This window comes from Falco rusticolus, chromosome 11 (assembly GCF_015220075.1).
Source record: "Falco rusticolus isolate bFalRus1 chromosome 11, bFalRus1.pri, whole genome shotgun sequence".
Lineage (NCBI taxonomy): Eukaryota > Metazoa > Chordata > Aves > Falconiformes > Falconidae > Falco > Falco rusticolus.
The window spans coordinates 18,607,442-18,624,422 of NC_051197.1; the positions used below are offsets into that span (position 1 = coordinate 18,607,442).

Consider the following 16,981-nt stretch of genomic DNA (forward strand, 5'->3'; position numbering starts at 1 on the left):
TCAATTTTGCTGACAATCATATAGCAGACCTATATTAACAATGCTGCTTTTACTGGTAACACTATTAATAATCAATATTTTCCTTACTAAATAGTATATTATATTATATAATAGATTACCAATTCAAGTTCCCTCGCATTTATGTCTTCTATTTTCTTAAATGATGTCAGCCCAGCGTTTACCATAATGTTTGACAGTGATACACCTGTGAAAAATTTAAGTTTTTTATGCTTTTAAATGACAATCACTAACCTCAAATTATTCTCAACTGCATTATAACAGGTAAAACCAAAGCAGAAATCATTCTGCAGTATGTTTGTCCCAGACTTCTGCAAAGCAAATCACTAAATTTCTGTTCAGTTGATGAAATATTTAATATTATTTAATTTCACTTATCCATTAGCAAAGAGAAAAAGAAATGCAATACAAATCAAACATGAAAACATTTGGTATTTCAATACTGAAAATTTTTAGTTACATTTTCTAGAGTAAAACAGATTTTAGATCACTTTCTACAAAAGTCAAGAAACGTGTTCTGCATATACATGATGGAAAAATCAAGTTACACAACATTCAGAATTTTTTCCCTACCTAAGAAACTGTAAGTATGTTCAAGTCACAAGGATCTCAATGTGTTGTGAGCAAGCTAATAGTGAAATTCCCTCAAAAAATATTTATTATAATTTTCTAGGAGTCTGCAGATTTAGCAAAAAATTTTCCTATGCCCTATCTGCCACAAAAGTAGACTGGCAGAGAATTCCACATACAATCTTATTCCTCTTCATGATTCCCAGTTCTTTCAAACTTCCAGTGAGACTTTGTCATCACAGCGTATGAAAGGGTGTTTCCCTTAACTGGAACTACAGACTACTACAATAACTGCAAAAATTGTAGACAAAAGACAGTACCAATACTCATGTGGATTCTTCATACATAATTATGTAGAAACAGTAAAACAGATCTGAAAATTAAGTGGAAAACCTCTCAAAAGACTCATGGGTTGCTTCTTGGAAGACACTAAAGCAATCTTACTCATTCCAACTCATGAATTAATAATTTAGAGAAACAGATGATCTTTTGTCCTTTTATGTATATTTGAACATCTTTTGGGGTTGACTTAGGAAAAGCATCTTCTGCCATCACCCCTCTCCTTTGCAAAAGCTCTGCAAACAATCTGAAGACTGAAGATTCTCACATACTACTTCCACAGCTACTCTAGTTAAGGTTGGTGCCTTGTTTCTTTGTAAGTGAAACTGCAGACTGGTTCTTTTGCCATAATTCCTAAAATGGCAGAAGGGTTCCCACCAAGTGAAGACAATATGAATAAGATTTTTTTTCCCTTTGTCTTTATCTATTTCTGAACAAGAAAAAAACAGAGGTGGAAATCAAACTGAAAAAGTAGTAAAGGTGGTAAAATCCTGTACAGCAACTGATCATTATCCTGTGTACCAGAATAAGAAATGACAATCAAGCATATCATACAGCAACAAGAGGAAGCATCATTACTGGACAAGAGTAAAAAATTGAGATAGTTGTAGAAATGCAGTAAGAATTCAACTGAATCCTCAATCTCAGTTAAGGACAAATGTCAGTTAAAGAACAGTCAATCTTATAAAGGAAATACTGATCACTAAAGGCTTTTTTTTAAAAAAATTAAAAAACCAACATACTGAGATAAAAGTTTAAAAAATTGGGACTTCTGAATACATTACATGGTATCAGTAAATTTCTGTGAGCTTAAACAATTCACTTAACTTCACAAAGACATAGAATAGGCTTAGCAGCCATAGCATCACGGAGGTCAAGAAGAGGCATCAGTGCAACATGTGATTCAGGAAAAGAGAGTGAACTGCCAGCAGACAGTTCAAAAGAAGTCTGTGGGTGGAACAAATGGAACTTTTAAAGTTAGTAATTCTTTGTAATATATGCTGCAAAAGCAACAACAGCATAAGAAAAAAAAATAAAAAAAGAGATGTGTATCTATAGCACTTCCATTAGTGAAAAATTAAACCTGACTTTATTCTATTGAATATAACATACAGGAAACGATTTGTCTATACTGCAAATGCCATGTCTATCTCACTTATCCTAACCCCCTAGAAATGCTGAAAATAAAGTAGATCCCTCAGCTGACCGTGTGCACGCTGGCACAGATCCAGCAGTGGAAATGGGTTCCCACCACACTGTACTGTGCTGTGCACAAGCTAACAAGCCCTGTCCCTTGCTCTGAATCCACATGAATGAAGCAATACAGCTTCTGAGCTGAGCTGGCAAGGCTGTAATGTACTGCACCATATGGATCCTCTGGTTTAGGTATTCTCAAACTTTCAGACCTCTGTATTATAAAGTTCCATACAGAGCAGATGTGTCTTTAAAGAAATACAGAGAACATTGCAGTGAATTCTGAAAGCATGAAGGTATGATCAGACCAGACATCAAAGCAGGAAGCTATACTCTTATCTCAAACAAGTATAACTACATTTTTGGAATACAGAGGACTCCAAAATTTCTCAACTTCTTTTCAAGTAATTATGACAAGTCTGTATTTCCAGCTAGAAGTTCATTCAGTAACAGGATACAGTAAAAGGAAGATGATAATTAGAAACTTGTGATCCTCGTGTATAACAACTCCATGCACAGTAAATTTATTTCTATTTCATGATTCCTATCCACGTCAATGCAAGTTAAAGAGCTTTCATAGATATGAGTAACAGGACCTACAGTGACAGCTGTTTGGAAAGGAAGGCATAGCCTAGTCAGAGACGTGCAATCACACAAATGTGGAATATGCTCAAGATACTGAGATGAACATTACGAAAAAAGAACAACTGTGAAATACTTTGAAAGCCTGAAGAAAATTACTAAATTGATTACTTTTATCTTTTATCAGGACAGACTACTCTGATAACTGTGGTACTTCACTGTGGCAAATGCATAATTAGGAAACCCATTTAATTATGGAAGCAGACATCCCAGAAATTACTAGGCTAGTTATGAGTTTTGATTCTCTATCAGATTACACCTTTCTAATTTCTGACTAGTACCTACCGATTTTTTCCAATTGTTTAGACACATGAAGTGAATTTTCCCACAGTTTGCACCTGAAACACTTTGCTAAAATCACAGAGTTTAATAAAGCAGAAAAGTTGTCCTTACATGATGCCAAAAAGTCAGATAACCCTGTAAAAATAAGGTTGACTTGTATTAATCAAATAAAATGTAGCTTGTTATTATAAGAACAAAAAGTATTAAATTTTACCATACATCGAGTAACTCTTAAGCCATTTCTAAATATTCTGCCAGTATCTTGTGTCAAAGTAAAGTCTTGAATGGGAATACATCCTAGCTGAGCCTGAATAAGACTGAAAAAAAATTTTTTTTGGTATACAAGCCATACTGTGAGAAAAGTATAATAACATAAAAGCTTCTACTGGAAAACAAAATAAAATTCTGAATAGAAACAATGAAATACAAGGTCTGATCTATAAAACAGTACAAATTTTAGCAGGGACTCCAACAGCCATAAAATGACAGCTTTTCAATAAAAAGTAACAACACAATCTAATACTTACCAGTTTATTTTCATTTCTCTTGTTTTTATCTTCCCCACCAATGGAAACCTATACACAAAAATATACATATTTTCTGCTATTCATTTTATTTATAGCTAAAAAGATACTTTCCTTTTTCAATGTATTTATTTTTTTTATACCTGATAGTTATTTTGTCCTTGTCCTTATTCAAAGTGTTCAGTATTTTCTTTTCATTTATTCTTAACTTGACATCCAGAAATTCTGTGCATTTGGAGATCATTGTAATCTGTAACAATTTAACTTTTTTATTAATTGTTTTTCTTTGCCACTTTTTCTTCCACTTCCAACTTTTTTTTTTTTTTAAATCAACCACACTGCTAACACTTCATGGCGTACAAGACAAATATAAATTGTTTTTACTATCTGTTATGTATTGCACTTTCTTCATACTTCAGCAACAAAGATAGCCATAGGAGAAGAGGCATTCCTTTTTTTCATGGCCAATCTGTTCTACCATGGTATTTGTTTGAAAAAAAAAAAAAGTCTTTTCTGACTTAACAGTGGCAGTAACAACCTGTTATCTGACAGAGGAAAATTACTTAAAACATAAAGACAATAACATTCCTTTAAAAGTAAAATCTGCTCTCCATGTAGCTGGTTTTTGCAATAAGAAATAACTACTGAACCACAAACCAGTAGTTTTTAATACATAGACAAAACAGCTTCAGTAACTTTACATCTTTATAAGCAAGGTTAGTGAGGGGAGAAAGAGTTGGAAATGAAAAGATCTGAAAGTACAAAGCCTCAAAAATACTCCATGTGACATTTAATTAGATGTATTCTCCAAAACTTTATATAAACAAAGCCTGAGCTCTTTAAAGGAAATAAGAACTTCTGCTTCTTATCTTTGAATATGTTCAAAATCAATTGAACATATGTAAATTTTCTTGAAAAAGTTAACATTACCAATTCATTTAATGTCTCTGTTCCTTTCATTGTGAAAAATTGTTTCACTGTATCAAATGCAATATAATACCAGGCCATTAATCTTCCAGTCTCTGTAAAAGAAGAATATAACTTAAAAAAAAATATGCCAAGTATTTTTTTTAAGTCGCAAAATCAAATTAATTTTCTTATTACAGGGCTCTATGAGATTTACCACCACTGACTCAGCACGTTATTGCCCCCAGCTGTCTGATGGATAAGACTAACCCCATCATAGAGTGCCAGAAAGAAACATGCATCAGTTACAGTTTTCTCCAATAGAGATAAATTCATACGAATATGCCAGGCTGAACTGTGGTTGCTGAGAAGACAACCACCTCTAGCAGAGGATTGTAGGGAAAAGGAGTTAGTGATAAAATGTGTCCTTCATTGCCCTGTGTCACATCCAATGATCCTGTGGTAACATTCTGTAATTTTCTCCTAAACCACAACAAAATTTCCAGCAACAAGAGAAGATCTATTCATGGATCAATATTAAACAAATGAACTTCCATGAATTGTTAAAGAAACTTGCTCATATATTCTAGTCAAACAGTCTCTCAGATTCTACTCTCTACTATATGTGTGTACTCCTGTTAATGTATACTCCTATGACCCTTTGTAGTTCACTACTACCTCAACGTCACTTCTGAAAATTAGTTCATTTAAGCGTTACCTGTTGGTTTGAAATTATTTGCTTCATCCATCCTGATCAAATCAAAAGATGACAAATCATTTAAGTTCTTCAAACACAGTTCTGTCAACAATTTGACAACATATGCATTTTTAGTACAAACAAAAAAACCTTATCAATGTACAAGTCAGAAACATCACCATCAGATTGCAATGAATGTATACCCAAGTAATTCCAGTGAACTGAAGCAAGAGTTTAAGAATGTGATCCTACTTCTATTAAAGTTGGAGGTTAACTTCTGCCTTGAAAAGTATAGGTTTTTGCAAGTATAGTAACAGAAATTAATGAAAGCAAACGAAATCAATCAAAGGAAAATTAGGAAGAATGACAGGCATCACAATTAAAGTGCTCTGCTCCCTATTTCTAAGTATGTATATGGCAATGAGGTAGATAAAGGCATTTAATTTTTTTCCTCTATACAAGGAAAAGTTTTCCACCAGTCAAAATGTATTGATAGTGTTTCAAAACTATTAATAATTAAATAAAATCAACAGCACAACATAGTAAATTACATTTGTTCTGTGAATGGATCTATTGAAATTAATGGGTGAACCTGCCCTAAACCATAACATTTTATTGAAAAAAAGCTTAAAAGCCACTTACCTTGTAATTTTGCTTCAATTCCAATTTTATCCAAACCAGATGAAAAACCTTCATGAAAAGATGAAAGGCTTTTTAACCTAATACAATGACATACTTCCTCCTCAATATCATTACCCATCAAAACTGATCTGCTGATTTTCTGGGAGCCAGACAGATACCCCAAAGGCAAAAATTTGTAAGGATTTATTACATTGGGAACAAGTCAAAATCCTTACATAATGTAAGTATCTATGTATCAGTGAGTGACTGTTAGAACTGATGTGCAAAGGTAAAAGCTGCAGATATTCCCCTATGTAAAATATCAGAGTCCTAAAAGTTGCACAAATATCAGTGAGCAACTTCACATGTAGAGTTTTCCTATTTTAGAATATAGGAAGCCACCTAAAATGATGTAACATCCATTCAAGTACTAGATGTCCTATGTTCCAGTCCCATCTACAAATCCTTAAAAAAAAAGTCTCCAGCAAGCGACCAATGACTTCATAATCGGGTGCAGAGCAAGTAGCCAGGAACCAAGTTATGGTCAGGGTTGGGGACTGAAAGGCTGTTCTGGGTAAGACAAACTGAAGACACCAGCATTAAGATTATTGAATATTTGTTTTAGAAAAACTATGAAATATTAGACAATTTTTTTTTCTTAGCAGCAGATTACGTATTCATGCTGAAAAGTACAGTATGGCTTGATACTGCATTAATACATGGTCCAGTGTACTAAGATCAAAAGAAATAAATCATTATGAAGCTGTAAATGGCTTCTTCATAGTTTTTAAATATTATACTATGCTGAAACTCCTATTACTTATATTAAAGCAACTGAAACTGTTGCTCCTAAAAATGTTACAGGCCATATCACACGTCTTGTTTTCAACTCCTTACAAAACAATAGACCATAAGAAAATGAAAGAAATAATATGGATCTAACACAACCCAGTATTGTAATTTAGATCAATTAAAAAGAAAAAAACAACAAACCATAATAAGCTGGATTTTTTAAGGATCTAATGTACAAGAATGTTGATCGTATCCATTTCAAAGCTACAGTGACATCTGTGACAGTATGTAGCACTATTTCTGCATTTAAGTGCTCAACAAGATGCTTGTGCAAACTAAGAAAAAAAAAAAAGGTAAATATATTTACCTATCAGTAGGACAAGAAGTGCTAAAACTACTGTTTGGGAAAAAAACAAATCAAAACAAACCCCTCCCCCTTCACCCAAAATCACAACAATTTTTATTTTTTAATGATTTTTTTTACTGTCAACTTTAATCAGTGAAATCATTAGAAAACAGTAAAGAATATGTAAATAATCAACAATGTAATTTGTTTATTATGGCTTAAGGTGCAGCAAGCAAAACCAAAAAAACCTGTCTACTGCGAAGTTTCACAATTATTTCAAAAACAAAGCTACCTACATTTAAAAGTTACAGCACAATGTTGATATCTTAAATATATTTGAAAAATTAAACCTTAACAAAATTGCATGAGCAAAATTTTCTGGTTAACCATTTAATGTACTAACTTTCCTACATATTTCTCTCGATATTCTGTTCACATGAAGTGAATTCTGTATTCTGGTATTTTCAGGATTCTATCATCTGAAAATTCAGAGATACAATCTGGGTTCAATTCTTGATTTTTGTCTTCACAATATATACTATTTCAGTTTCTTCAGTTCTCTAGCAGGAATCTACAACTTTTTTTTTGTTTCTTTTTTGTTTGTTCTGTTTAAGATGTTCTAAAGATGTTTTTAGCTGATAAACCAGTGGTTGTTAACTTCTGAAGAGCTTGATTTGATTTTCTTTAAATTTCTTTTAAACAGACCAAAAAAACCCCCAAAATCACCTGAAAAAACCACATTCTGTAGAAACTATGAAACATTGCTAACTTCTATATAGTGTTACAAAAATGTTTTGTTACCTGCTCTCTATTATATCAGCACCATTTAACATCTGTATATACTTCTCCCTTGTACTCCAGCGAGTCATAATAACTGCTGTAGCTGTAGTGTCAAACTGAAAATTAAAACCACAAACAAAAATTGCTCTCTAGCTCTTACCAAAAAAAATGCAGTTGAATATGCATCACTTATCTGTTGGAACCATTAAAACTGTTTTCTTAAAATCCTTGTTGAAATGGCTGTTGAATGCCAAGGCCTCTCTAACTTAATTGCAAGTTCTAATTCATTTGGGCAGCAAGCAGGATCCGTGATTCCTGCCACTGCTGGCAGACAGGACAGTGCACCAGCCTATATGTGCTAATAATGCACATAGAGACATATTGAGAAATAGCACAAATCTGAACTGTTATTGACCTCTTTACAAGATCCACAGCTAAGGAAAGGATTCCTAAGCACAACTACAGAAAATAATTTACTGACATGAATTCTCTTTACTAATCCCCAAACATTAGAAAGTCTTGAAAGAACAGTCAAGCCTTTTATAATAAATTTTTATAATCTTCATCATCTACTCTCAAGTCACCTCACTTTGGTTTTTTTTTTTGTAATGGAAAAAATAGTTAGACTGATTTATTGGTTTTCGTACAAGAAGTTTCCTGACTTTTGCATTTTTTAAGATCAGATTAGTGTATGTAATACTGAAAGGCACATCTTGGTAATTGCAGTTCTTGACTCAGTAAGTTAAAGTGGCTTAGGATTCTGAGTCACAACTTTTAAAATCTTTCTGAATTACAGTTTCTAGCAAAAAAACCCAAATCAGTTAAGGAGGTTACAAATATTGAATTTCTGCACTACTTTAGATCTTAGGTCAAGATAAAATACTGTCATATACGCAAGACACCACAGTGGCTAACATAAGCAGCCTCTGGAGACAGATGTTAAGTAAGCTATCTCCCATATTAGGCTTTATCTGCATATCTAAAAATTAGAAGACTTTAAAGTGTTAAGATTTAACATAAATTATTTGGAGACTTTAAAGAGGTATCATTAAAATAGCCATTTTTAAATCCCCCTCTTCCTTTTTACAAGCAAATAAATGTCTAAAGCCTTGTTAATACATAGCATTCTTGGCATCAGCAACCTCATGTGGAAGCACAATGAATTATAGTTTTTTGGAGATAGTATTTCTGACCCTCCCCCTCTACTCCACTTCTAACTTAGAAGTTATTTGTTCTGATGTTATGAGGACAAAAGCACATAGCTCTCTATACTATTCAATATCCCAGAATTTTTATCATGCAGTTTATAAGTTGTGTGCCAACTTCCTACTTTTTCTCTAATCCACATTCATTATGTATGCCAAATGTAAACTTTAGATCTTTTTCCACAGCAAAGCAAAGAAGTACTTTTTAATGGACAATACAAAAGCAAACATTTCTTTGTCAATCAAGAGGTTACCCAGAAGTCATTTAACTATTAATTACAACCCTTTAAAAAAATCAAATACCGCAGTAAAATTGTTGGTGTAGTTTCTTTGCCAATAATAGTTTCTACTGATCTGCCTATAGATAGTGTCAATATAATATAGCATTAACTTACTTGAGGCCTTCCTGCTCTTCCAATCATTTGCAGAATATCAGTTTCACTGTACTCTTGGAACACTCCTCCAACATAATGCATTGTGGATTTTATAACCACCAGATGTGCAGGTAGATTGACTCCCATAGCTAAGGTGCTAGTAGTAACTACATTAGATTAAAGTATATCGATTGCAAGATGAACACCATCAAAATGTCTGGCAGACACTAAATAAGTAGCAAATAAGTGACTAACTCTTGATTCCCAAAAGCTCTTATTTTCTAGTGAAGTCAGTGGGTGTTCTGCACCACAAAGAATTAGATGTAGATTACAGACATACATTTGCATTATAATTCCTGTGTATCTGATTGATCACCAGTATTCATTTATTATCAAGTGTTATTTAACAAATTACATGCCAGATATTTTTATTTAAACATTCCTTAACATTTGGATATTAACCAGAATCCAATCCGTCTTCAATTTAACAGACACACACTGAGAACCATTATTCATGTTTCTTCATGGATAGATATTTGAATATAGCCATGACTTCATCTTGCTTTGTAGTGATCAATACCTTTAAGATAGATTTACTTATTTATTTTTTAAGTCATCCATTGTTTATATCCATGGTACCAAACTAGAATCACCACCAATACTGTCACAATACCTTACCAATGCATACTCTCACATGGAAAACACCAGTCAAATTTGTGGCAAATTATCTCACACTCATGTTTTCTAATTTACTTTCTCTAAGGAATATATGGGGTGGCAGGAATTGAACATGGAAAGCCAGCTATAAAAGCCAACTATTCCACTAGGAAAACAAAATATTAATGATTTTCCAGTTCTTTTTTGAAATGAAAGGGTAACTGAAATAAGTAACCATAGGTACATCAGGAAAGAAGAATCCAACCTAAACTAAAGGCATATCCACACCATTTTCTGAGAATATTACTGTTTTTCATATTGTGATGGTATGCAAAACGGGAAATTTGTCAAAGCAAAATGATCTAACCATAAAAATGTTGCGAAGAAAGGTTACTTACGAGCACAATCAGAGCTTCAGTCCATATGTATACACATACACACACAGTGGGTATACATACACTGTATTTCAAGACCAAAGAATTTTCCCCCTTTGCAGTATCTGTGAAAGGTGTGTTAAAACCCTACCCCCATCATACTCACAGACCTAGAAAGTGGAATATGCCCCATAGTCTTTTATTCCCCCCTCAGCTGTAGAATTCTAGCGTGTAATTCTAGTATCTCAGATGATTCTGAAATATTCATACAAACTATAAATTTCAAAGGACTTAAGTACCAATAAGCAACTTTGTATTCTTTCAGTGGTAGTTCATATGTATGTTCACATTGTGTTCAGCTGTGGCACAGGGTCTCAAAGTTATTTTTGCAAAGAACCACAGTCTCCCGAGATTTCAGAAAAGGCACTGCAGTTGGCAAAGCTGTTCACAGTGCACCATGCAGCCAAAGTACAGTAGATTGCAGGGATGCACAGACTTTTTAATACCACGGACCCTGTGAGTCTAGCAAGGTTACCAGAACACAGTAAGGGTATCTACCTTAAGTTTTCACAGTGAGCCACAACCACTATACAGGAAAGACAAAAAATCCATTAATCTTTCAGTGCTGTACACGAATCACACAAACAATTCTCCCCATAGGGTCTGAATCTTTTTACAGAAAAAGAAAGCCTGGATGAGATGAGCCCATTATGTCTCAGACACTTTCTCATTTCAGGTAACACAAAATGAAATACTTCTTAGGAACCTCCCCATCAGTCAAAACACCTTGCATGGGAGTTTGAAAATAATATTCCACCCATCTAAGAAGCCCTGCTGCAAAGCACACAAACAAAGAAAACGTCACGTGAACTCTGAGGAAAGACACACTAGAAGAGTTCCACCTCAACAGGATGGCTCAGAGGTATGAAAAGGAAATGGATGTGGCCAGACCTGTACAGACATATGAGGGATTATGACCTCCACATATGCTGAAAAGAAGTTCTATGGTCTTTAGTAATAGTGTGTAAGTACACTCACAGGGTAAAAGTGCATGTGAAACACAAACACATCTTCATCTGGATTTCACAAAGTAATTCCAAAGGTTAAACAAACTATAGAATCATAGAATATTACCACTTTGAAACTGCAGTCTTTTCAGCATATGTCAACAACATTCTAACTTTCAAAGTTGAATTTACTTACAAAGTACTGGTAAGTCTCCTACAGTAAAAGCTCCTTCAATTATTTTTCTGTCAGATATCTCCATACCCGCATGATGATAAGCCACACCATACATTAAAAGATCTGATAACGAAATAATTACATTCATCACTTGACTAGGTTTACTCAAGCATGTATTCACTCACAGAGCAGAGATGTTATATTTACCTCTCAGTCTGGAATCTTTCAATGCATTTGCAGACTTCTGTAATCTGTGCAACACAAAAAAACCCCAAAACTTCAAAATCACAAAACAGATTCACTAATGTAAGTGGAATATAAAAAAATGCAAGTATGTTTTTAAAATGCGAAAACAAAGCTTCATGGGAAACTAGATACACAATTACCTCAGGAAAGATTGTAAGATGCATGCCTTGACATGTACATTTTTTACACACTTTCCCATCGTTCTACTGTATTTGTGATTTTTAAGGATGTTCTTAGTTTTCAACTATGTGTTAGACTATCAAAAGGACATAGTTGTAAAATAATTTTAAAAATATATATTCTTTGGATATTTTCAACCATCACCTTTCCCATCTTCACAAAGGGAACAAACTGACTCTCTGGGGTAGCTGTTGCAGCCTTTCCAGCCCAGTCATCTTTCCATGTCAGGACCTAAAATCTAGACAGGTTGTTCACATAAGGCAAAGACTGTGTTTGAGGTCCAAAATCAGGAAATAGCTTCTGCAGCTGCCATGACTGGGCAACCCTGAAGTAAATTATAATTAACATGGGTTAGGGCTGTATTTATTAAAGGTATCTGATAATGCAAAGACTTCTAATGGCTTAACTTAAAACACTAGTAAGACCACATCCAATTCAACTACTCATATGCTTAATCTTTACACTATAAGGCCTTATAGGACCATAGGAATAAACATTTGTATGTTTAGAAAGCAGCTTTTAGAAACAACTTATGCTTGTGAAAAGTACCCTAAAAATCTGAGAAGTAAATAAAGCTTCTCAAAAGCAGAACCAGTTTACCAAAAAGAATGTTAACTATGATGATGACTTTGTTGCAGACACTCCTCTGCTAGAACAACTTGGATGTAAAAATACCTTTGTTTCTGTTCTATACTCAGTAGAAATTTAGCATCTTTTGCAAGAACAGAAGCGGCCTGCTGTACTCCTTTTCTTGTGGCACAAAACTGTAAGAAAAGATTTTATTTTTTTTAATCAACACTCTTAAGAAAGAAAGAACTTCAAATGTGATTAAAAAAAGCTGTGGTACCACAAGTGCTGGTTTTTGTTCCGAGTAGGCTTGTATAATACTAGCTATCTTGTAGTTAAGAGTTAAGTCAAATTTGAATTCTGTCTGATTGTCACTGCAAGGAAAGCCAAGAACAATTTTGCGTAGCTTCACTGGTCGTTGATCCTCATCTATTTTCAGACATACAGCAGGCATCTTGGTATCTGAAAGCCATTCTGCAATCTTTAAAAAAGAAGAAATGGAATAGAAATGACAATTTTCTGCTTTTAATCATGCTCTGTTCTAACTGCATCACAAAATAATAAGTTAGCTTTTGTCACATGTAAACTATTAACATATTTGACATTGCTTTTATCATTAAAATCACAGGTGAAGTTCTGCTTTCTACAGGACCAATATCATTCAGACTGAAATCTCAAGTCTGTTGTGATTTGTACTTTGAGACAAATACCACAGACAGAAGTCTAAAACTGAATCATGTCCACACTTGGTTGATAGCTCCATATGGTTGTAGGTCCTTTGTTATATGAACATCAACCTCACAGCCGTCTCCAGCTGACAGCTTAAAAATGCCAATTTTGTTATCAACCTAAATTTGTAACTCCAGGTAAATTGTATAAAATACAACTACATTGATTAAAATACAGTTAAAATGTAACTCTTACATCTTCAGCGTTTGGGATTGTTGCAGAAACTGCTACAAATCTCAAGGGAGGAATAGTGTCATGTTTCTCTATAAGATGACAAAGAGAAGACTGAAGAGTCTTCATCCGACTGACTACAACTTCTAACGTTGCACCACGACTTTCATCCTTTATAACGTGCACCTATTAGGAATTTTAAAAGATTTGCTAAATATTTCTCCAGTTACAATCTATACATGTGTTAAATGAATGTTATATTTTTTAAGTTTCCTTTTATCTTCAAGAACAAAACCTGTACGTATAAAATATTAATTTTCTTACCTCATCAATGAGAAACAGTCGTACAAGCTGGACTATAGAGTTGTCTCTCCATCTTCTAGTCATGCTATCCCATTTTTCCTGGGAGAAAAACCACCACAATAAAACAACAGAAAGCGAAAGATATTTTAAAGGCCAACATATGCCAGAAGTACGGAACAAGCAGACATGCCTAAACTTTAATAAAACTTTAAGCAAAATAAGTTAAATTAATTCAAGCCAATGCCATGTATGTTTCATCTGGCACATTGTTATATTACTAACTGTTCTTTATGTGGCCTAATAGTATGCATAGCAGTGTGCAGGCAAGCATAGCGATCATAAAATTACTACTTATTAGCAAAAAAAGGAGCAGTCCTAGTAGCATACAATTAGCAGACTGCTAATGTCTGCTTATTCTAGGTTTCTGTAAGAATTGTGATTGAAACCTACAGGTGTAGTGATAATAATGTGAGCGTGATGTATTTCAAATAAATCATCCATCATTGTATCTCCTGTTATTTCCTTGCAGCTGAGTCCTATAGGTCCAAATTTTTCTTTCCAATCATCAAAACGCTGACTGCATAGAGCTTTTATTGGAGCCACTAAAAATACAAAAAACAGAGTTATATCAGGTAAACCAAATCTTCAACTGTTTTGCTAAAGATGCTAACTGCATACATTTTTAAGATGTCTTCCTGGATTTAATTTCCCTAATTTTCAGCTTTGCACCCCAAAGCATAAAATTTGTAACAGATATTATCATCCTTATTATCCTATTCCACGTGCACAGATCCATGTTGAGCTTTGGGTCCCTGTTCTTCCCTATCAGCAATCAGAAGCAGAACCCTTTAATTGGGGTTATTTATGCCCTCTCTTAATCCTGATTTTTTCCTCAATCCCACATGGAAACAATCATTCAGCTATCAAAGGTTTTCTCACGGACAGAATAAACGACAGGAAATACATCTTTTCTAATGGAATATCATACCTTTTTCCAGTTCTGAATTATTTGAGCACTCTGTATTCAGAGAAAAAAGGGTTATAAATGAAAAACCATCCACATGCAGGAAACAGAATGCCAGAAGAAATAAAAATCTATCTAAACCAAATGTATAGTTAAGTGTAGTCAGGGTCATAACAAGCAGCGAACAGCAGGTAGCAGCTAATGCAGCAGGTAGCATTTCTGATGCTGGTCCTCATAAACAGACTCCCAAAACAATCTGTTTCTTATTTTTTTTTCCTCCCTGAGGATATATACTATACTTTTGCAGATGGAGGTTGATTCCTAGAAATCAGAAGTAATTCTTTACAAAGACTGATAGTAGCAACACATGTAAGTCTATATTGGATAGGTAATCTATGAGGAGAATGCAGTGATTTAAGTGAAAGAAGTGATCTACACATGATCCAAAAGCAGTACTAATAAAATAGATCTTGACAGTGATTACATTCTAGACTAGTTAGAGCCACTGGAATACAAACCATTTCTGCATATCAGCTGACAAGTGATCTGTAAGATGAAGGGTTTTAAAGAACCAGTTTCTATTTCTGGAAGAGGTATAAAAATCTCATAAGCGTATCAGTGGCCTATAAAGCAGGGGAAATCACTGCTCCAGAAAACTGATTAAGCTACCAGCAAGTAACTCACAAAATTGCAAAAGTAATTATCTTTTGCTATGCAAGAATGCAAGAAGCTAGTGGTTGCTCCCAGAACTTGTCACCAATCCTTAGCTTCTGTTAAAGCTATGGGAAACAACTCTGATGTACACTACTACTGCAAACTAATTCACATACATTGGACCACTGATAAATCAGATACCAGATCACACTCCAACAGTACATAATCTGACTGACACCTCTGTTCTGACATGCAGAAAACTGACATGTCTCCTCCATCGCTGTTGAACCTGGAAAAGTCAGCAGATCTAATAACTGCTTCCTGACTGAACGTTTCAACCAGCCAATTTGTATCAATTCTACCAATGCAAACAAAAACATTACAGTACACTGAAATGCTCCACCTCAATCCACTGACATAGAAATTATAATACATGCCTGTTCATAAAAATCTGTTTACAATATACAGTAAACGCTAAATCAACACTAGCTTTATTGTAAGAATTTGAACACTTTGGAATTAAAAAATAGAAAAAATAATTAGGCTGAAACTTTTGTATATGTAAAGATCAATCATTAATAGTAAGACTGACAAATAAATCACAGCATGAATTAATAAAAACTGGGAAAAAATTTAATCTGATTTACATGATATGAACTCATTTCTCCAAGAAGGAAAGAAAAAGTATAATTGTTGTGACTATCTTCAAGTATTTTCATTAGTACCTATACAGATCAATTAAACTTACAAAGATCACAGTTCTGTTGCCTCTGAACTAGTAGACAGAATGTAACAGCATAAAACTACCAGGTTAGTGGAAAATTTGATCCTCATGTCAGAGCAACAGATAGGCATGCAAAAGATACTGCAAGATTTCTGGCGCTGCCACTAAGAATTTGTTTTAGTTTCCTTTGCTTTCTTCTTCCTTTTCATGTCTTCTTAGAGGACAAGCTCTTGACAAGATTTTTAAAATTTTTACTTGTATAGGTAATGCTGAACACTCAATTACACAGTGCTGTTAAATACCAAACATAGTTACAATGGTATCATGAATAAACAAACCCTAAAAGAAACAACTTCTAAAAGAATGAGGTAGGTCACAATTTCTTAACATATTTAATTTCAATATTATTAAATCACTCATTCCAGATCTCCATATTTACAGAATATTTTATACTGCTGTCACCAAAATGTTTGAAGTTGCATAATACTTACTGTAAACAACTTTAATGTTAAACCAAGGCAGTGGGGCTCCCATGAGTAATCTGGTAATAGCTAGCTCAAACATTACAGTTTTTCCAGAGCCAGTCGGAGCACAAATCACAAAATTCCTATCTGTATAAAGAAGCTAGGAAAGAATTGCAAAGTAGTAAATATAACACTGCTATCCATTGTACCTATTCATATATTCCAAAAGCGTTATCTAGAGGAAAACAACACAAGGAAATTACTATTACATTGATGTAAGTAATTATCTAAAAATTTTTGTATTGCATGTGAACTTTTAAGTTACAGCAAGAGAAAGAATATCCTCTGCTACACATCTGCCACAGAAATGTAAATGAGAGAATGTACATCTAAAGTTATTACGTAATGAAGTCTACCATTCTGCAAGCAAAAGAATCAGTTACCTAGCCTTAGATGACAATAATACAGAATCACTG

At 33.9% G+C, this 16,981-nt stretch overlaps 1 protein-coding gene across 1 annotated transcript in view; it reads right to left on the bottom strand.

Annotated features, from left to right (window-relative positions):
• Positions 1-16,981, bottom strand: part of HFM1 (helicase for meiosis 1) — a 63,328-nt gene that overhangs the window by 11,991 nt on the left and 34,356 nt on the right. Inside the window, exons 9-27 of the mRNA XM_037404805.1 lie at positions 16,533-16,665; positions 14,150-14,301; positions 13,721-13,798; positions 13,421-13,582; positions 12,777-12,977; positions 12,605-12,693; positions 11,711-11,754; positions 11,525-11,626; positions 9,312-9,457; positions 7,733-7,827; positions 6,787-6,920; positions 5,815-5,862; positions 5,194-5,274; positions 4,500-4,591; positions 3,713-3,819; positions 3,573-3,620; positions 3,265-3,362; positions 3,049-3,180; positions 120-205 (exon numbers count right to left, since the gene is read on the bottom strand). Coding sequence (XP_037260702.1) covers positions 120-205; positions 3,049-3,180; positions 3,265-3,362; positions 3,573-3,620; positions 3,713-3,819; positions 4,500-4,591; positions 5,194-5,274; positions 5,815-5,862; positions 6,787-6,920; positions 7,733-7,827; positions 9,312-9,457; positions 11,525-11,626; positions 11,711-11,754; positions 12,605-12,693; positions 12,777-12,977; positions 13,421-13,582; positions 13,721-13,798; positions 14,150-14,301; positions 16,533-16,665 — 2,028 coding nt within the window. The remainder of the gene's footprint in view (positions 1-119; positions 206-3,048; positions 3,181-3,264; positions 3,363-3,572; positions 3,621-3,712; positions 3,820-4,499; positions 4,592-5,193; positions 5,275-5,814; positions 5,863-6,786; positions 6,921-7,732; positions 7,828-9,311; positions 9,458-11,524; positions 11,627-11,710; positions 11,755-12,604; positions 12,694-12,776; positions 12,978-13,420; positions 13,583-13,720; positions 13,799-14,149; positions 14,302-16,532; positions 16,666-16,981) is intronic.